This window comes from Rhinopithecus roxellana, chromosome 16 (genome assembly GCF_007565055.1).
Source record: "Rhinopithecus roxellana isolate Shanxi Qingling chromosome 16, ASM756505v1, whole genome shotgun sequence".
NCBI lineage: Eukaryota > Metazoa > Chordata > Mammalia > Primates > Cercopithecidae > Rhinopithecus > Rhinopithecus roxellana.
The window spans coordinates 89,491,114-89,512,868 of NC_044564.1; the positions used below are offsets into that span (position 1 = coordinate 89,491,114).

A 21,755-nucleotide genomic window follows, 5' to 3' on the forward strand; every position below is an offset into this window, starting at 1 on the left:
GCCGCCACCTTGGCAGCTTTCCCCTTCATACCGTTCTCCTTGCCCACCCTCAGGTCTGCACAGGGCTGCAGTCAGATGCTCAGAGACAGCACCATGAATCTTCTTTCAGTTCTTTGATACCATCCCTTCCCCGTGATGGCAGACACTTCCTCCTCCCCAACCCTCACCCCGAATGACCCTCAGGCCTCTGGGAAGTAGGTGTGGCAGCAGAAGATACATGTCCAAGTCCAACAAGGCCATTTGTCACGGAGACACTGCTCTGACCGCATGTCCCCATCTGAACCGAGGGCAGTGGTCAGCAGACAAGGAAGGCCTTTTGGGTCCCTCCCTCTGACCCTGGTAGCAGGGTCGTGGAATGTTGCTCTCTGGACAGAGCCGGGGAAGTGCCTCACCAGGTGCTGCATGGAGACAGCTTGGGCACACATGTGAGACCAGGGCTGGCTTTGTGTGGGGACTGTTATTACAGAAAGCATGCTCACCATCCCTAGTTCAGCAACTGTGTACAGTGAGTGCCTGTGAGGTGAGCCTGCCAGCACCCTCCTGGAACGCAAGGTGAGGCCACATTGAATTAGACGAGGAGACGGTACTCTGCATGGAAGGTACTCACGCTAGCGGGGAAGAGAGACACAAACACCGCTAGATGGGAACACAGCGCCTTCATTTGGGATGGGACGGAGAGCTTTAGGGGAGAAGTGGGGTATTTTGCTTAGTTCTCATCATAATGATTTGACGTGCTCATAGCCTGTCCAAATGATGGCTTCCTACGTCCTACGGCCGGCCATCAGTCAGGCCCTTCCTTTCTTTTTGTCTGTGTAGGATTTTTACGTGGCGATTTCCAAGCACCATCTGCACGGAGTCATTCCAGTTTTTGGACAGAATGCGGGCTGCCGGCAAGTTGGACCAGCCTGATCGTTTCTCTTTCAAAGACCAGGATAATAATGAGCCCACAAATGACATGGTGGCCTTTTCACTGGACGGCCCTGGAGGAAATTGTGTGGCCGTCCTGACCCTCTTTTCTCTGGGCCTTATTTCCGTGGATGTCAGGATCCCGGAGCAGATCATCATAGTAGATAGCTCAATGGTGGAGAATGAGGTCATCAAAAGGTAAGAGCCCGGCGTCCACAGCATCAGGTCTGGCCATGTGCTAGGCATTGGCCAGACACAGACCGGCAGGGGTCGGTAGTGCTTTCCGGGAGCTTGCAGGATGGGCGTTGCAGATGAGTGACTGGGGATTGTAGGCCAGTGTCCAAGGCGTCCTCTGCTGATGCCTCCCAGGTGTTACAGGAATTGGCCAAAGAGAAGGATGCAGCACAGTGGGGCAGGGGAGGGGCAGGGAAGAGAAGGGAGGACTGGTCCCGAGGGCCTTGCAACAGAACTGGGGCTTCCTGGGGAAGTGGGTGTTTTCTGGACTGAGAGACGGGCAAGAGGAACAGTCCCCACAGAGATGCAGATACGTGACAAGGGGTGAGCACGTTGCACAGGAAGGTGGGAAAGGGGATGGATCTGGGGCAGCCGTCCACACCAGCCTTGGTAATGAAGCGCAGCCAGCTGCTGGGGCCACTGCTGAGGCCCAGCCACAAAGGCCTCTCGAGGGAGGGGAGAGGCTGCAGTAGGAGCTGGCTGGCCTGTGCTTGGGTATCCAGGTCGCAATTGTCTTCTAGCTTGGGGAAGGATGGCAGCCTGGAGGATGACGTGGATGAAGAGGATGACTTGGATGAAGGCATAGGGGGCAAGCGCCGGAGCATGGAGGTGAAACCTGCGCAGGCCTCCCACACCAACTACCTGCTGATGAGGGGCTACTACTCCCCCGGCATCGTCAGCACCCGCAACCTCAATCCCAATGACAGCATCATGGTCAACTCCTGCCAGATAAAGTTCCAGCTCTGCTGCAGCCCTGTGCCCACCCAGCTCAGGCCCGCTGGTGAGTGCTTCCGCTGGTGCTGGGGGAGGGCCCGGCCTTGCCCGGCTCAGGCCCGCTGGTGAGTGCTTCCGCTGGTGGTGGGGGAGGGCCCGGCCTTGCCCAGCTCAGGCACGCTGGTGAGTGCTCCCGCTGGTGCTGGGGGAGGCCCGGCCTTGCCCGGCTCAGGCACGCTGGTGAGTGCTCCCACTGGTGCTGGGGGAGGGCCCGGCCTTGCCCGGCTCAGGCCCGCTGGTGAGTGCTCCCGCTGGTGCTGGGGGAGGGCCCGGCCTTGCCCCGCTCAGGCCCGCTGGTGAGTGCTCCCGCTGGTGCTGGGGGAGGGCCCGGCCTTGCCATCATCCAGGAGGACCCTGAGGCCTGGCCTGAGACCTAGACCTTTGGGCTCCCCAGGCCAGGCATGCAGCCACAGGACACACGGAAAAACACGCCCCATCCTTGCAGCCAACTCAAGGGACACCTTCCCCAGGTGCCGGTGCTGTGCCCACACCTCTGTGGGAGAGCTCCCCGCACCACCGCTGTCTTTTAGTCACAGCTGTGCCACAGGCACCAGGAAGAGCAGAGTACTCCCGCCTCCCCACCCCGCCCACTCTCCCCGGGGGGCAGCGGGGCTCTAGTCTCCTGGTGCTTAGTAAAGTTCGTGCTCTTAGGAACCTTTTAGATACTATCTTTTGACCCCTTGCTAGGAAAGATGAGTATTCCACTCACATTCATGATTTCCTGCCTCCTTTACTTCCAATTTTGACACTATTTTAGTTCTATTGATGACCTTTGAAACTTTACTTTTTATTTTTATTTATTTATTTGAAATGATTGAGACGGGGACTCACTATGTTGCCCAGGCTGGTCTCTAACTCCTGGCCTGAAGTGATCTTCCCGCCTCCGCCTCCCAAAGTGATGGGATTACAGGCGTAAGCCACCACACCAAGCCTATTTTTTAGAGACAGGGTCTTGCTCTGTTGCTTAGGCTGGAGTACAGTGGCACGATGATAGTTCACAGTCATCTCTAGCTCCTGGGCTCAGGTCATCCTCCTGCCTCAGTCTCCTAAGTAGCTTGGACTATAGGCATGTGCCACCACAGCCAGCTACTTTTTTAATTTTTTGTAGAGACAGCGCCTTGCTCTGTTGCCCAGGCTGGTCTCAGGCCTCAAGGGATCCTCCCGCCATGGCCTCCCAAAGGAGTGGGACAACAGGCATGAGCTACCATACCAGACCTAGTTTATGTAATATTCTAAGTCCTTTGTTGCCATTTCAACCATGTTCTCAGCGTCTTTACCAGGAGTAGATTCTATGTCAAGAAACTTAAGAAACCACCTTTGCTCGTCTATAAGAAGCAAGTCCTCATCTGTTCAAGTTTGATCCTGAGATTGCAGCAACTCCATCCCATCTTCAGACTCTGCCTCTAGTTCTCTTGTCATTTCCACTGCATCTGCAGTTACTTTCTCCACTGAAGACTTGAACCCCTCAAAGTCGTCCATGAGGGTGGGAATCAACTTTTTCCAAACTCCTGTTGATGTTGGTATTTTGACCACCTCCCATGAATCACAAATGTTGTTAACGGCATCTAGAATGGTGACTCCTTTCCAGAAGATTTTCAGTTTACTTTGTCCAGATCCATCAGAGGAATCACTATAGTAGCTATAGCCTTACGAAATGAATTTCTTTCTTTTTTGAGACAAAGTTTCACTCTTGTTGCCTGGACTGGAGTGCAGTGGTATGATCTCAGTTCACTGCAACCTCCACCTCCCAGGTTCAAGTGATTCTCCTATCTCAGCCTCCCGAGTAGCTGGAATTACAGGCACCCACCACCACACCCGGCTAATTTTTGTATTTTTAGTAGAGATGGTGTTTTACCTTGTTGGGCAGGCTGGTCTTGAACTCCTGCCCTCAGGTGATCCGCCCGCTTAGCCTCCCAAAGTGCTGGGATTACAGGTGTGAGCCACTGTGTCCAGCCATCAAATGTATTTCTTAAATAATAAGACTTGAAAGTGAAATAACTCCTTGATCCATGGGGTACAGAATGGATGTTGTGTTAGCAGGCATGAAAACAACATTCATCTCCTTGAACATCTCCATCAGAGCTCATGCGTGACCAGGGGCATCATTAATCAGCATACCATTTGGAAAGCAATCTTTTTTGTCTGAGCAGTAGGTCTCTACAGTGGGCTTAAAATATTTAGTAAGCCACATTGTAAACAGACATGCTGTCATCCAGCTTTGCAGTGCTTTTTATAGAGCACAGGCAGAATAAATTAAGCATAATTCTCTTCCCTAAGAATTTGGGGATGGGAAATGCGCACTGGCTTCAACTTAAAGTCACCAGCTTCATTACTTCCTATTGAGAGTGGGCTGTCGTTTGAAGCCTTGAAACCAGGCCTTGCCTTTTCCTTTGTAGCCATGAAAGTCCTAGATGGCATCTTCAATATAAAGCTGTTTTGTGCACATTGAAAATCTGTTTAGTGTATCCACCTTCATCGCTGATCTCAGCTAGCTAGAGCTTCTGGAGAACTTGCTGCAGCTTCTCCAGCAGCACTTGGTGCTTCACCTTGCACGTTTATGTTACCGAGACGGCTTCTTTCCTTAAACTACATGAACCAACCTCTGCTAGCTTCCAGCTTTTCTTCTGCATCTTCCTCACCTATCTCAGCCTTCATAGAATTAAAGAGAGTTAGGGCCTTGCTCTGGATTAGGCTTTGGCTTAAGGGAAGGTTGTGACTGGTTTCATCTATCCAGACCGCTGAAACTTTCTCCATATCAGCAACAAGGCTGTTTTTGCTTTATTATTGTTCGTGTGTTCCCTGGAGTAACACTTTTAATTTCCTTCAAGAACTTTTCCTTTGCCCTCACAACTTTGACTAACTTCGGCACAAGAGGCCCAGCTTTCGGCTGTCCTGGCTGTCACCATGCTTTCCTCGCGAAGCCTGATATTTTCTAGCTTTTGATGTAAAGTGAGAGATGTCCAACTCTCCCTTTTACTTGAACACAGAGGGGCCATTGTAAGGTTATTAACTGGCCTGACATCAATTTTTTTTTTTTTTTTTGAGATGGAGTCTCGCTCTGTCGCCCAGGCTGGAGTGCAGTGGTGCGATCTCGGCTCACTGCAAGCTCCGCCTCCCGGGTTCACGCTATTCTCCTGCCTCAGCCTCCCGAGTAGCTGGGACTACAGGTGCCCGCCACTACGCCCGGCTAATTTTTTTGTATTTTTTAGTAGACATGGGGTTTCACCACTTTAGCCAGGATGGTCTCGATCTCTTGACCTCGTGATGCGCCCACCTCGGCCTCCCAAAGTGCTGGGATTACAGGCCTGAGCCACCGCACCTGGCCAATCTGACTTCAATATTATTGTGTCTCAGGAATAGGGAGCCCCAGGAGAGGGAGGAAAATGGGGAATGGCTGGTCCCTGGAGTTGTCAGAACACACATGACATTTATCAATTAAGTTTGCTGTCGTATGTGGCATGGTTTGTGGCGTCCCTAAATAGTGACAATAGTTAAGGACAAAGGTCACTGATCACAGGCCACCGTCACAGATACGATAATCCTGAAAAAGATGAAATATGAGAATTCCCAAGCATGACAGACACAAATTGAGCACACGGTGTTGAGAAAGTGGTGCCCGTAGACTCTCTTGGCGCAGACTTGCCACAAGCCTTTAGTATGTAAAAAACCCAAAAAACAATATCCGTGAAGCACAATAAAGTGAGGTGCGTTGTTGAAGTTGATGGTGTTCGCTATATGTTTCATAACCACAGTTAGAATTCTGTACTTTGTCTGGAGTTTGGACTGGGCAAAAATGTAGTGATCGATTATGGCCTTAGCAGAGACATATTCCATAGGAAGCAACAGAAGCCAGCCCTGGCTAGTGTAGGCAAAAGTGGGGTGTGTAGAAGGGGCCTGGTGTATCTCACAGGGTCTAAGGAACAGTGGGCACATGAGCAGCAGGAAGGGATTGGACCAGGCCAGCCCTGGTCAGGGACTCCCCCTCAGAGCACTGGGCTTTACAGTTCTCGAACCCCAGTCCTCGGCCTCCGTGCCCTTCACTTTATGTCTTGAGCAGGAGAATCATAGTGGCCAGGAGAAATCCAGTCAGCTATAGTCAGAGGCTCAGGGTCATAGGCCAAAAGAAGGGTAAATATTTAAACCCCATGTATGTAATGTTAACATTTTGCCAAACATTTTCTTTGTAAATGAAAGCAATAGAGATACATGAACATTTATTTGTTTGTTTGTTTATTTACTTATTTATTTAAGACAGAGTCTTGCTCTGTTGCCCAGGCTGGAGTACAGTGGCACCATCTTGGCTCACTGCAATCTCCGCCTCTTGGCTTCAAGTGATTCTCATGCCTCAGCCTCCCGAGTAGCTGGGATTACAGGCGCACATCACCACACCTGGCAAATCTTTGTATTTGTAGTAGAGATGGGGTTTTGCCATTTTGGCCAGGCTGGTCTCGAACTCCTGGCCTCAAGTGATCTGCCCACCTTGGCCTCCCAAAGTGCTAGGATTAAAGGCATGAGCTGCCATGCCCGGCATGAATATTTATTAATCACCATTTATTATGTGCCAGGAATAATGCCAGGCGGTCACATATACAATCTGTTTTGATCCCAGATTGAAAGATTATTATTATTAGCTTTTAAATTTTGTATTGAGGTCAACGTATACACAGTAAAGTACACTCATCTTAATTGCACAGCTTGATGAATTTTTATTTATGTATACAAACATGGAACCAGCACCCAGATGAAAATAAAGAACATTTCCGGCACCCTAAGACTCGATCACACTCCTTTCCCCATCTCTCCCTTCCCGCAACAGTCAATACAGCTGACTCCTGCCAGAGGTAACCACTTATCTAATTTTTATCTCCACAAATTAATTTTGCCTGTGTCTTAGGCTGTTTTCAATTGCTTATAATAAAGTAACAGAAACTGGATAATTTATAAATAAAATAAATTTATTTCTTACAGTTATGAAGGCTGAGAAGTTCAAAGTCAAGGGGCCATGTCTGATGAGGGTCTTATTGTTGTTAAGGACCCTCTGCAGAGTCCCAACCCTGCACAGGGCATCGCATGGTGAGAGGCTGAGCGTGCTCTGATCTCACTTACTCTTCTTATAAAGCCACCAGTCCCACTCCCATTATAGCCCATTAATCCATGAATGAGTTAGTCCATTCATGAGGGCAAATCTCTCATGTCCCCATCACTCCTTAAAGGCCTCTCCATACTGCTACCTTGGGGATTATGTTCAACATGAGTTTTGGAGGGAACACACAGTCAAACCATAGCATCCTGCATTTGAACTTACGTATTCTTTTGTTCCAAATGTGAGTATTCATGTCTCCTGCATGTTGCTGCATGCAGTTGTTAAAGATTAGTTTTTAAGGAAAATCAAACACTCTTAAGGCCATAGGGAAACATTTAACGTCATCATAGTGATTTGATTTGTGTTGTCTGTTGGGGAAATCAACCAGATGTATACTGCTTAGCAGAAGACATATACTTCTTAATAAAAAGACACTGAGTATTGAATGTGGAGAGAAGTTATATAAATCTTGGCCAGCCAAACTGTAATTATATTCATTTATTCCAGGTTCTAGTTATTCAGAGAGGTGATTCTTCCCACACTCTGATCTTTAAAGTGTGAATACATGCATTTGGAGCAAAATGTAAATGGTGCAACACAGATTTGTAACAGCAGCATTATTCATGAGAGCCCCAAACTGGGAACAACCTAAATGTCCATCAACTGGTGAATGGATCAACACATTGTTATATATCCATACTATGGATAATTGCTCAGCCATAAAATAGAATGAAATAGTAATACGGGCCACGATGTGGATGAATTTCAAAAACATACTAAGCAAAAGGCCAAATACCACATACTGCATAATTCCATTTATATGATATTCTAGAAGAGGCAAAAAGATCATGTCAGAGAGCAGATGGGTGTTGCCTGGGCCTGTGTGGAGGAGGGTATTGACTGCAAAGGGGCACACGGTATTTTTAGGGTGTTACAACTCTTGTATATCTTCAGTGAGTGGTTACATAATGACATGATTATATTCATTTTCCAAATTCATTAAACTGTACACTTAAAATGGGTCAATTTAATTATTTCTAAATTATAATACAGATGGAAATAATTTCTAAGTGTGTAAAAGGGAACAGTAAAAAGTAATTCTCCCTCTCATATCCATCTTTTATCCCTTTTGCCTCCCAGTATCCCTCCCCTCAAGCTCTCACCTTAGCTTTAATAGTGATTCTTTAGATTTACATAATGTACACTTGAATAGTTTGAAAATTAGATTAGGAATACAGGAATTCAGATGTCAAATTTTGATAACTGATATTATGAAAAGGTCCTCATTATTATATTTGACTGTACACTCAGAAGAACTGTCTGTTTCTTGGTGCCCCTTACTGAATACTTGCTACGGACCAGCTACTTTGCAAACGCTTCTTATTCCATTCTCACCACAATCCTCTGAAATGTGTGTTAACAATCCCCTTTGATAAGTGAGGAAGCTAAAGCTTAGGGAGGTTGGGTAACAAGGTTACCCAGCTAGTTAGTAGCAGAGCTGGGGTCCAAATCCAGGTCTGCCCCAGGCGAACAGTCCCTAATCCATAATTCACTGTGCTATGCTGTTACCTTGGTTTGGAACAGAGGGAGGGAGGAAGGGAGGGAGGTCCACTGGGTCAACAGAGCAGACTTCGTGAGCTCACTTCCAAATCCTGTTACTGTCTTTGCCAGAAATTTAGAACAACCTGCTTCCCTTACCTCAATGTCCATACCCCTTCAGAGTTTCTGATCAGCACTAGTTCTCAAAACAGGAATATTATGGTTTTGTTTTATTGTATTAAGTTCTTTGGGACCTTTGGTGTTTTCATCCTTCTTTGCTTCTTATTCAATGAAAATTAATTCTACTGCAAAAGATAAAGGTCATACTTTTATGTGATGTGCCTTTTTCAGTTCCCACTAAAACTTTATCAAATATATTTTCCCCATTGTCTCTGCAGAAGGAATAGGGGAAGGCTCAGTAGTGAAAAATCCCTTCTGTTCCACAAAGCACCTTCTCCTTAAAATAGTACTCTCAAGGGACACAGGCAGGCAGATGCTTACATTGGCCAAATGATCAGCTGCAAGAGTTTTAGGAAAACAAATAAATCCTCTGAGCCCTGCGGGTCATACCTGCTCTATTGTTTTAATCTATCTTCAGTTGAGTCTGGCAAAGACCAGGTCAGATACTGGCACAATATTGGAAATGATTCCAGCTTGTAAAGAAAAATGAAGGAATGCAATGAAACTGCTATTGCCAAAAACATTCCAATGCTCTTTTAAATTCTCTTGTGTTACAGTGAATTATTCTCCTCCCTGACCTCTTCAGGCAGAGGTCTAGCCTGATTGCTAAAGCAATGTGTCACAATACAATGTCAAACTCCAGGAAATTCGTGTCAAAATTTCTATAGTGAATTGAGCATCCATTCTGAATGTGCTTTTGTTCATCAGTGGGTGTGTGGGATGAGCAGACAACTGGAATATTTTCTACATGCAAAGTTAAATCTGCACTGTTAAAGGATGCCAGCAGCCCCATCCTGCTGAGATTAGAGCTCCATTGGCCTCCCCAGTTTCTAAGCTCTGTGCACAGGAAGAGTGTAGCAGCTACTGCTGTATCCCTAGTGTCTTCAAACTCTGCTTGGCACATGGAAGGTGCTCCATCATAAGGTAGGGCTGGGACAGACAACAGCACCATGGGACCCACCTTTGTGCAAGGGCAGAGGAGTTTGCCTCTTGGGGCCAGGAAAGAGGCTTGGTGAGGCTACGACAAGCTGGATGGAGTGCGTTTGCCCCTTTTCAATGGGGGCAGAGTAGCCACTCAGTCATCTGAGGGATGCCATGCAGTGCTGGTGTTGCCAGGTCTTCATTTTCAAAAGAATTTAGCAGTCTAGATTTTTAAGTGAAATTTCCTATATTTTCTAACACTGTTTAGGCAAAATACTTACATGCCAGCTGGATTGGATGTACAGGCTGCCAGTTGGGATTCCCTTTTCTAAGCATTTACAGGATCTAAAAATTTATTTTGGTAAAAAACTAAAAAACTTTGTTTCATGGAATAACTTTAAAAATAAGTTTTAATCACATTATGCCAAAATGGTGGTACTTTCAGTAATTGGGGCCTGGTACTAGTAACTTACAAACTGATGTGGTCCTGGTTGTCTAATTTACATGTTCCTTTGTCCCTTCCTCCCTGTCTTTCCTCTCCTCCTCACTGGGATGGTGAACTCTGGGGTGATCTGAGACCCTTAGGGCTGTCTCCACCATGGAGAGGTGACTGGAAGCCTGGGCTCAGCTCTTTTCAGGATCAGCCTGGCTTGTCTTACATCTTCTTCCTGCCCCCTCAGCCTCCTCCTCTCTACTGACTTCTCCCTGTTAGCATTTAAACATGCTCAGGTCTCTGTAAACTTAGAGAGGGGTTTTGCCATTTGGCCAGGCTGGTCTCGAACCTCTGACCTCAAGTGATCTAACTGCCTCAGCCTCCCAAAGTACTAGTGATTACAGGCATGAGCCACTGCACCTGGCCTCATTCCTCCTTCTTGAAACATTTTTCATTTGAGTATCACCATTCCTCATTTTCCAGGTTTTCCTTTGATGTATCAGTTGATCCTTCTCAGGCTCCTACAGGTGCTCCTCCTGGGGGTGTGAAGTTGATGATACCCATAATCCTACCCTAAGCCCTGTCATCTCCTAACTACTCCCTCTCCATAGATGCTCTAAGCTGCTCCTGTGGCTTATGCTGGGACCTCTGTGCCAGAGACCCTGAAGACTCTGTTGCCAGCTCGGATTTCTTCCTGCATTGCAGGGGGGATTATTTCACTCCTGCTTGTCATCCTCGAGTAGTGTCCCTCAGGCATCTTTACCTCAACATGTCCAATACTGAATCCCATACTCTTCCCCCTTCAGTACTGCTTTTTTTCCTCCCATTTTCAGTTTTTCAGAGAATGGGATGTCCATCCACCAAGGCAGACACACCCTGACATCATTCTCGACCCCTCCTTCTCCCTCTCCCACCACTCCTAGCAGTCACCAGGTCCTGAAGCTTCATCACCATTGTCCCTTGCTCAGATTATAGGAACAGCCTCCAAGTGGGGCTGCCTGCCTCCAGTCTTACCCATCCCTCCCCCACTACGCTTTTTATCTACACTATAACCATGCTCATCTTTATTTTCTCCACTTAAAAAAAATTTGTTTTAAATTACATAATGCATCAGAGTGATCTTCCTAAAAGGCAAACCCAACCCTCTCATGCTTCTATTTAAAACCCCACATTGGCTCCCCTAACACTGCTCACAGACCCTGCATGGCCTGGGTGTGGTTTGATGGTGGGGTTTCTGCCCTGGCCCACCGTCTGTGCCATACTCACTCATACTAACCTCTTAGTATCTGCTCACACCTTCAGGCCACAGTGCCTTAGCACTCAGTCTTCCTCTGCTCAACACACCCACAGCTCTCACCTTACCTGGCTACCTACTGCTCAGTGTCTAGACTAGGAGCCTTCTCTAAACCCTCATATGGGTGAGGTGCTCCTCCCTAAACTTCCTGGCCACACTGCTCTTCCCTCATGGCTTCTACCTCTCAGTGTTGTCATGGCTGTCTAATTGCCCACCCCTCCTTGATCACAGGCTCTGGGGGAAGGAAGGGCCAGTCTTCTTTATTTTTTAAATCCTCTTTGCATGGTAGATGTTTGACCCACAATAGAGTAGGTGTATGAGATACATCTACATATCTCTATATATGCATATCTACACGCATTAAGTGGACAGATGAATGAATTCCCAAAGACCTTTGGGAGGAAATCTCAGACGACCATCCAGAGGTGAATGGGAGACACCTTATATGGCTCCTGAGAGCAAAATGTGCACCCAGTGATAGATATCATGTAATAGCATGAAATTGCTTGTGGCTACAAATCAGGGTTCTCCTGCCTGCACCCTCCAGCTGCTGTGTAATCACTTTGGAGAGTTCTTTAAAGAGGCTACAATCCCTCAGCAATGACTTGGAAGCAGTTCATTACTCTCGGCATACTATTTGGGAACCTGATAATAGTAATGATAATAATAATAATGATAAAAGTAGCTATGGTTTAATGGACATTTGCTATGTGTCAAACCCTGTGCTTAGTGCTTTATGTACTTGATCTTGTTTAACCTTTGTAACAAAGGTTTCATTCATAGGTATTATGAAGTGGATTCAAAATACCTACAAAGACCAAGTAGGTATTATGAATCCACTCTACAGAAGAGGACAGTAAGAATCAAATTTGTGGAAGTCTACCCAGCTGGTAAGTTGGAGATGTAGCTTGATGCCAGATCTCATCACTGAGCCAGTAATCTTAACTCTTCACTCTGGTGCTCTTCAGAGCTGGGGGCTTGAAGCTTTAGTTCGTATTTCTTACCTTCACTTCTCCAAAGTGGTTCCTAAGTTTTTAGCTGGCCTTCACAGTCGAACTTCCAGTTGACTGGGGAAAGAATCCTGCAATTGGCCAACCAAGATGTTGATAAGCTTGTTTCCAAGACGGAAATAACCACGGGGGTTTTCAGAACTGCGTGTCAGCAACAGAGTGACATTTTGAATTGAGTCATTGATTTTAGTTTTTTGATGGCATGATGGTGTGAATTGTTTTTAAAGAGAACTTTCCCACCCACTGAGATAATAGAGGTCAATAATTGTTGATCTTCAGGGTTTAAGTGCTTCAAGGAAGGTGCCAGAACACCATCAAGCATATGACCCAAGTCTATCTCCCCGGTATCTCATAACAATAATACTCTAGTGCTTGGTGGTTGTAGGGCACTTTTAATTCAGAGTCTAACTGATGTCCTACCAGACAGGAGTAAAGGCTTTTTCCTCTACACTCTTAGGTCCAATGACTGGAATTGAACTGACAAAAGACAGATTAACAGGAGAAAAAGGTTTATTTTATATGCATATGAGGGGCTCACAGAAATGAAATAAAAACCCAAAGAAGTAGTTAGACCTGAAGGTTTATATACCGTTTTAACAAAGGGCAATACATTTGACAAGAGAAAGGAAAGGGGTTTGAGCTTCTAGTGGCAGTAAATTGTGGGACGGCAAATATGTGGTAGAAACTAATGGAAGATAAGGGTTATTTAAGTAATGTTTGTTATGCAGATTTCTCTCAGTGCTATTTCTGGGATGATAAGAATCTATGAAATTTATGCCCTTCTTTTAGGCAAATAGGAGGAGGGTAGAGAGCTTTTTTTCTGTGTCTGCAGATTCTCACCTGCCTTCAGCTCAAAATAATATTTATACTAAAGTGGCATACTTTGGTGTGTCATGTTCTGAGCCTTCAGTTCATAAACAAAAGTCTGTTGACTTGCATGGTTCTCTGAACACTGTGGTGGGTAAACTAGATGCTGCTGCTGCTGTTCCTGTAGTCACAACCCAGACCTCATCATTGCTTGAAACTGCTCCTTAAAAAAAAAAGTCCCACCCTGGGTCCACATCCTTCCATCTCTTCTCTCTGTCTCACTAAATCTGTTCTTCAGCTGCTCCAAGGCTCCAGGATCTCAACTGTTCCAACCTAACAAGCTTTTCTTTTTCATGCAGCCTGGAATCCATGCTCAATCTCTCGAGTGGTTACCTATTGACAATGCTCAACTCTGTGCCACCTCTTTTTTAATCTGCACTTGCTCTACATTTGTGTCTCTTGGTCATTCTAACAGGCCTCAGACTCTCCTTCTGCACAGCAGAGATGCTTGCATAACCTCACCTGATGATGAGGGCTCCACCTAAGATAAACTCCCTAAGGAGCTTGTTTCGGGGCTGAGGCTCCTGGTGCCTCTAGCTCTTCTTATTGAACAGATGCCTTCCTTTCCTGTTTCCTTTGTTGGCTGTTTCTGATCTCCCATTTCTTCTTTGAGCCACATGCCCCTCAATCATTGCAGATGGGGCCAAGTCTTTCCTTTCTTAGAGAAAACAGAAGTTCTTAGATGTAAACTTTCCTTTTCACTTTTAAACTTATCTATAAAAGTACTTCTCTCTCTTTCTTTTGTTCTTGTTTTAGAAAAGAGTTTCCTCTTTCATAAAGCTGGTTTCTTTCCACCAATTAGTTCTTTTGATAGTTTAAACCAGTGAAGATGAGGATGTCATTTTTCTGCTTGAAACCTCCCAGATACTTCCAATTGCATCCTCACTAAAAGGCAAACTCCTTACTGTGGTCTTCAAGAAATGCTTGCCCTAAAATGGTAGCTCTCTTCCCAGACTGCACTGGGAAGCTCAAAACATAGCTATGCCCACGTGCCTCCACCAGGCATTCTGCTTTAATTGGGGCAAACCAAAAAGTGACTGAAGCAGATCTCAATTAATTAGAGGTTCATTTTGCCAAGGTTGAGGTTGCGCCTGGGAAAAAGAAACAAAAATCACAGTAGGACCTGTGACTTGCACTTTTTCCAAAGATGGTTTTGGAAACATTAATATGTAAAGGAGAAAGAGCAAGCAGGAAGGGAAGGAAAAAAAAGAGGGAGAGAGCAAGCAATGAGGCCAGTGGTTACATTCTTGTGAGGCTCTGATTAGGGCTCAGGAAATCTACATTTTAAGTAAGCTAAAGTAAGCATGTGAAATTACAGCTATCTGGGAACAAAAGGAAGGCAGTTTTTGCATGACTCAGTTCCCAAGTTTAACTTTCCCTTTGGCATAACGAATTTGGGGTCCTGAGATTCTGTTTTTCTTTCACATTTGTATGAGGTGAGATCTGGTCAACAGTATTTTTTATTTATTTAATATTATTTATTTATTTTTATTTCAATAGTTTTAGGGTTACAAGTGGTTTCTCGTAACATGGATGAATTGTATAGTGAAGTCTGAAATCTTAGTGCACCCATCACCCGAGTAGTGTCCATTGTACCCAATATGTAGTTTTTTATCCCTCATCCTCCCAGCAGTATTTTTAAGACACCTGGCGGATTCTGCTTTCCTCTTGCAGCACCTTGTCCCCTTCTCCCCATGACTCCCCACCTTGGCCTCTCCCCTCCAGTCTCTATAAGGCTGTCTCTTCCCCAAACTTCAGGCTTTAGTTTTAGTGTCATCATTTATGGAAGATCATTTTCTATCCAGCACTTGGGCTGTCTCCTTCACTGCACACACCGGCGCCTATGTTTGTCTCTTTCCTTGTTTCTCACCTGTCGCACCACTGCTAGCCTGGATGCTTCCTGAGGTCAGGGCCCTTTTGGGAATCAAGTTCACCATTGATTCCCCAATGCCAAGCCGAGCCTGTCACACAGGCATTCACTGAGGATTTGAGGAGTTAATGTTGGATAAAGAATTGCTTCTCATCTTGCCTTCTTCCTGTGGGACCTTGTTCTACTGACTCTTTTTTCTTTCTCAGATCTTCAGACTTTCTCCATTGATCCCTTTCTCTCAGTCTAAAAACATACTCAGAACTTTCCCATCCAAAATCAAACATGTATAGAAAACCTCCTTTGGCACCTTCTCTTACTTAACTTTAATCCTGTCTTTTTTTCTTCTACTTAGAGAAGCGATTTAGCCTCAGGATAAGAAAGTCAGATTGCCTGGATTCAAATCAGATTGTTGCTATGTACTAGATTTGAGATATTGGATAAATTGTGTCACCTCCTTGTGCCTTGTTTTCCTCATCCATCAAGTGGAGATGGTATGAGTACTTTACTCATGGGGTCGCTATAAGGATTAAGTGAGGTACCATATGTAAAAGGTGCCTGCTTCTATTAAGCACTCTGAAATATTAGTTGTTATCATTAAAGTCATCTCCGTTGATTGTTTCTGCTCCTCAATCCATTATAAATTATCCTCTGCCCTGAAGCATTACCTAGCCCTGGGGCCTTTTATTAGTTCTCACTTCACTTGATCCTGTTGAGGTGCAGGATGCTATTTATCATCTCTTCCATCTCTCCCCTCTTCTCCACTCACCATTCTCTTTTCTCCCTTCCCACCTTTTTGGCTGACCTTTCTCCAGGTCTCTTCCCCTGTTTCCTTCTTCTGTTGGTTTTAGGACTCTGTTTTGGCCCTTTGTCTTCTCAGTCTTTCTATTCAAGTTGGGCAATTTCATCCACATTTATGGTTTGCAAACAACTCTTTGCTGATGAAAACTCCCAAGTCATTATCTTTATCCTAGACCTCTCATGAGCTATAGGCCAATGGTGACAAATGTCCCTTAGACCCCTCTATCTGCATATCCTACATGGACACCACATTCAACATGTTTAAACCAGGTATGTTAACTTCACAGCATAATCTTCTCCGTCAATCTCTACCTCATGTAATTACACACCCTTGTAAAATGTTTGCTGCCTGAACCACAGAGCACATCCTCTGAATGCTAAACAAATGGCTACATTCCCTTAGGGAGTAAAGAAACAAGAGTTAGAGGCTGATTAGTTACTCCTCAAAGTTAAGTGAGTAGCATTGTACAGTGAAGACAACAGGCTTTGAAATTAAACAGACACCATTTTGAATCATAGCTCTGAGGTTTCCTATCTGTGTGACCTAAAATGGGGATGACAGTGCTTACCTGTCAAGGTTGTTAGGATGATAAAAGGAAGTGCAAAGCACGTGGCACAAATTTGACACACATTAAGTGTTAGTTTCATGTTTTCTTACTCTAGACTTAATTTATAACTTCCTTCATAGGCTTGTAGATTCTCAATCCATGAATTTTTCTCACTGACTAGGCCAGTGTTGCTGGAGTTGTTGGGACCAAAATGCCTTGATGTTGTCTACTTGGAGATGCAGCTGTGGCCAAATCCAAAGCTTATACTGTTTGCCTCGTGACAGCCAATAAGTCAAGAGATAAGGTGTTGGGATGAGAAAGGCAACTTTATTTTGGAGAGGCAGCAAACCAAGAAGATGGCAGACTGAAGAACCATCTTAAAGGCATGAATCTCAGGCTTCTTTTTATACTGGGAAAGGGGGAATAAGAAGGGGGTTGTGGTCAGGATATGACAGGTGACCACAGATATCTGGGTGTCAGCTGGAGTCTGAGGGGGTTGCAAAACATCTTTGTCCTTGGTCAGGTCACAATGCTCCTATAAATATTTAACATAACATTGTTACTTGTGTGTATGCTCTCCTCATCTCTTTGGGGGTTAGTTTTGGGAAGGGAATATTAACATCCTTGCTTTAATGTTAAACTGAATTCATCCTACAGTTAGCTTGGCTTACAGGCAGGAACAAATGAAGGCAGTTAACTTTTGCGGCTAGAAGCAAGGTGAAATCAGCTATATTATATTTCTCTCACTGTTGCACTGTGAACACAGCCTCCTCAATGGAGGTAACCAGCTAAGGTGAGATGCCCCCTCTGGCAGAGGGCGAAAGATCTGCTTTTCCAAGGGTCTAGTTTGTGTGCTTTCCCATGTTGTCCAAGAGACCACCAGGTTGGCTAAATAACAGAAAGGAGAGTTTTATTGGTGATAGTAGTTTGCACACTGGCAAGGGGCAGTCTCTGGTGTGGACTGAAGGTGCTCTCTCTTCAAAGAGGGAAAGGGCAAGTTGGGTTTTATGCCTCATGGGGCCTGCATCACACAACAGTCACACATATCCAGCAGGTTTGGGGGAAAGGTTATAAATATTTATGAGGGGAGGGGAATGCATGTTCATTGGGCAAATGTATATATAACATACATTGCATGTTCACTTTGGGGCCAGGTTTTAGCATTAAAATGAGGTGAAATTTGGCTCTTTACATCAAAAGGTGAACTATAGGACACAAAGACAATTTGTGTGAAGTCTCTATATTTATAAGCTGCTGAATTTGGCTTAAGGTCTGCAGTTGCTTATCAGGAAAGAATGTTTGTAGGGCTGGTCCTCTGTCCAATCAGCATTCTAGTGGTCTGGGTTGTCCATCAGCTGATAATTTTCCCAGTAACTCCTAGTTATAGAGTTTAGCAGGAATATGGTTTTTCTTATAACTATAGGAATTTAGGAAGTTGCCATGCCAGCTGATCCCTAAACCCTCAACCTATAGGTAACTTCTGCTTCCTTAACCTTAGGGTTCATCTTAGTCAATAAAGGGGCTTTTATTTTGGTCTCTCAGTTCACAGCCACACATCAAATTATGTGGTAATTCCTCTGTCTGCTGCCTTCTAAAAAAAAACCCTTAAAACCTTTTTTTCTTTTAAGGTTCTATTTGTGGAATCCAAATAGGTCCAATACAGGGCATTAGCATCACAACTGCTTGGATGAGAACTTGCACAGCTTGATGAGCAGGGGGAGTGTTTAGGGGAGGGGGAAACATCACCGGGGCTCTGCAGAGAAGACAGTGCAAGCTGGATGGAAATTTTGTGAAATATAAGGTTATTGTTTCAGTGAGCCGATTGTGATCTGCACATTCTTCATGGTCTTCAAGATAGTAGGGTCCCTGTATTAGTCAGGGTTCTCTAGAGGGACAGAACTAATAGAATGTATGCATATATGAAAGGGAGTTTATTAAGCAGCATTGACTCACACGATCACAAGGTGAAGTCCCATGATAGGCCATCTGCAAGTTGAGGAGCAAGGAAGTCAGTAGTGGCCCAGTCCGAGTCCCAAAAGCTCAAAAGTAGATAAGCCAATAGTGCAGCCTTCAGTCTGTGGCCAAAGGCCTGAGAGTCCCTGACAAACCACTGGTGTAAGTCCAGAATCCAAAAGCCAAAGAACTTAGAGTCTGATGTTCAAGGGTAGGAAGCATCTGGCACGGGAGAAAGATGAAGGCTGGAAGACCCAGCAAATCAGATTCTTCCACCTTCTTCTGCCTGCTTTTTCTAGCTGTACTGGCAGCTAATTGGATGGTGGCCACCCACAGTGTGGGTGGGTCTTCCTGAGGGTGGGTCTTCCTCTCCCAGTCCACTGACTCAAATGTTAATCTCTTCTGGCAACACTTGGAAGCATGCAGATACACTCAGAAACAATACTTCGCATCCTTCTATCCAATCAAGTTGACACTTAATATTAACCATCACAGTCCCAAACATTTCCAGGTGTATTCTACTTGAGTTCAGTTCAGGGGGCGTTTACTTCCCTGAAGAAGCTCATATGAACCTAAGTGATGCTCCAAAGAGTAGAAGGTAGCCCTGGTGATAGAGGCATGGGTATGGGTGGAGGTCCGAGACAGGCTGAATGTGGTGATTTTTGCCAATATTGGGATGATTTCCCTATAGCCTCCCTGCTAGCTGATCACAAGGGAGTAGAAGACATGGATCAAAAATGGCCCCCAAACCCACAAGCACTCATTTCTACCTCATCATCTTATAAGAGCATCTGCAGTCCCTGGGTCGTGACAGGCACATAGTCATCACCAGTATGAGAAGATGTGTTGGCATGGGTTACAGTAAATCAAAGAAAAATTGCACCAGATGGAGTTAGTCAAGGAAGGCTATTCAAGATGATTGCAGTAGAGGAGAGGGATTGAACTCAACTCCACTAAAACAAGAGGGAGAGCATTTTTAAAGCTCTGGGTGAGCTAGTGGAAAAGTACTAGAGTATGTTAGGGAGTAGGTTGGTCAATGTAATTAGGCCATCAGTGTTTCCTAGTTGGTCTTTACTGAAGTTAGGTTCTTAGTCTTCTGCAAAGTCTAGGAGATAGGGGCACTGTCTTTCTTGATAATTACATTTCAAAGGATGGCTCCCAGATCCTTAAGAAAGATATTCTGGCCGGGCGCGGTGGCTCAAGCCTGTAATCCCAGCACTTTGGGAGGCCGAGACGGGTGGATCACGAGGTCAGGAGATCGAGACCATCCTGGCTAACACCGTGAAACCCCGTCTCTACTAAAAAATACAAAAAACTAGCCGGGCGAGGTGGCGGGCGCCTGTAGTCCCAGCTACTCGGGAGGCTGAGGCAGGAGAATGGCGTAAACCCAGGAGGCGGAGCTTGCAGTGAGCTGAGATCCAGCCACTGCACTCCAGCCTGGGTGATAGAGCGAGACTCCATCTCAAAAAAAAAAAAAAAAAAAAAAGAAAGATATTCCTGGGTTACAAAAGTGGCAAGAGGCTGGGAGAAGATGTACATCTCAAAGGATCAGAAATTATTTACAATTGCAAGTTTTCTAAAATAAATGCTCTAAGAAAGGGATGTCAGAGAAAGCTATCTAAAGTTTGTCACGCTGAGGGGAACATTACGACCGTCTTTCAAAAGCCAACCACTCAGTGGAAAATTTCCATTTGGATTTCTGGTTATGACGCATTACCAGCCAGGTTATTTGTGTTACTTAAAACCAAAAAAGATACTCAAAGGTCCTAAGCCATGCCCTTTTAAAAATCACTTTCATTCATTAATGGAGCCTCTTTACCTAAAAGTGAAAGACTCAAGTAGCAAAATATTAGAATTCAACTAAAAGCCTTTTCTCCAAACTGCTACTGGGTTGGTAAAAGCTCCAAATAAGGCAAATGTATCCTCTGTTCTATAGACAATGGTATTTAAGGTCTCTCATTTTCTGCTTTCCATGATTCGTGTGTATGAGCGGAGGTAGTTTAGGATCTAGGGTGATATTATTGAACTGTTTAAGGCACGGGATTTGAGATCCTGGCTCTGCAATTTATAAAGCTCTGTTCTCTTGGGCATGTATTTAGCCTCCCTTAGCCTCAGTTACCTAATGCATACAATGGGTGTGAGTCTGACTACTTCTTAGGGAAGCTATAAGGGTAAAATGACATAGTGCTTATTAGAATCTTAGCACAGTACTTGGTATATAGTCAGGGCCAACAAATGGTAATAACTATTAATATGATATAATGTCTTTATGGGGCTTCAAAAGAGAATTTTAGTATAAAAATGTTTTAAATGGTAAGTGCTGTTTCAAGTGTATTATTTGCCTTATTAGAAGTAATATACTTTCCATTATTTCTGTTCAGTCATGATTGGCTTATATAATTAATACAATTATTCAGGGAACAATTATTCTGGTTCGCATTATCCAAATGTTGCCTCTTTCCAGCTTAATGAAGCTTAATTAGGTGGGCAGGGTAATAAAAACACAGGGTTGTCCACTCAGTGTTGTCACTTGTTAACAAGGTTTAGGGTTGACTGTCAGAGGAAATGACATTCAGATCCTGCTGACTGAGCAGAACCACTTTGAGCAAGAGAAGTTCCTATGCCCCACAGCTCAAGGCTCCTTGGGATCCACTCCAGGATCCTAAGGCTCCGGATGAAAGAACGTCCAAAAGACCTCTGCAGAGCTCAGAATTCTTTTCTTGGAGGCCCCAAACAGGCTAGCTTCAGCTGTTCTCTCCATGCCTCCTCCGGGACCCCCAGATTTGTTTTTTTCCAAGCGGTGAGTGTGGGAGCTGGGAGCCCCGTAAGTGGGAGGCAGCCTCTGGGCTATCTGACCACCCAGTGGAGTGGGAAGAAGTGAAGGAGGAAGGGTGATCTGGAAGAGATCTAGAAAGGGCGCCATGTCACATTAGAGTTAATCCTTTTGGTGTAAGCATCCAAGGTCCCAATCTCTGCTGACAGCTATGGCCCAGTGTGAGGTACTTGATGACGGATCCGAGTTTCTCCATGGTGACACGTGTGTGGAAGGTGGGGTGTGGATGTGTGCATGTGTATGCATGTGCAGGTGTGCGAGAGGGAGCTTGGGCTTTTCCTAGAGCCCCTCATCCCCAAACACGAGGTCATACTACTAGGTGATTTTATTTATTTACTTATTAATATTTATTTATTCTTAGACTAGTCAAGTGCAGTAATGAGAAGAGGGGAAAGCGTAGAACAAGCAGTTTGATCTGTAACTGACTGTGAACAATCAATTGGGATAACTCACTACCTTTGGATCAGCCAGTAGGTGATTTTAGATGGTCAAGAGACAAGAGCTTATCATTA

At 45.0% G+C, this 21,755-nt stretch overlaps 2 protein-coding genes across 2 annotated transcripts in view; one reads left to right on the forward strand and one right to left on the reverse strand.

The window, feature by feature from the left end:
- The window catches only part of ZNF484 (zinc finger protein 484), a 128,377-nt gene that overhangs the window by 78,376 nt on the left and 28,246 nt on the right, over positions 1-21,755 (reverse strand). The gene's annotated exons all lie outside the window — the stretch shown is intronic.
- LOC115893899 (general transcription factor 3C polypeptide 1-like) lies at positions 1,040-21,076 on the forward strand. Its single transcript, XM_030919190.1, has 3 exons — positions 1,040-1,104; positions 1,662-1,921; positions 20,952-21,076. The coding sequence occupies exons 1-3, from the start codon at positions 1,079-1,081 to the stop codon at positions 21,074-21,076; spliced, it is 411 nt and encodes a 136-aa protein (XP_030775050.1). The 5' UTR covers positions 1,040-1,078.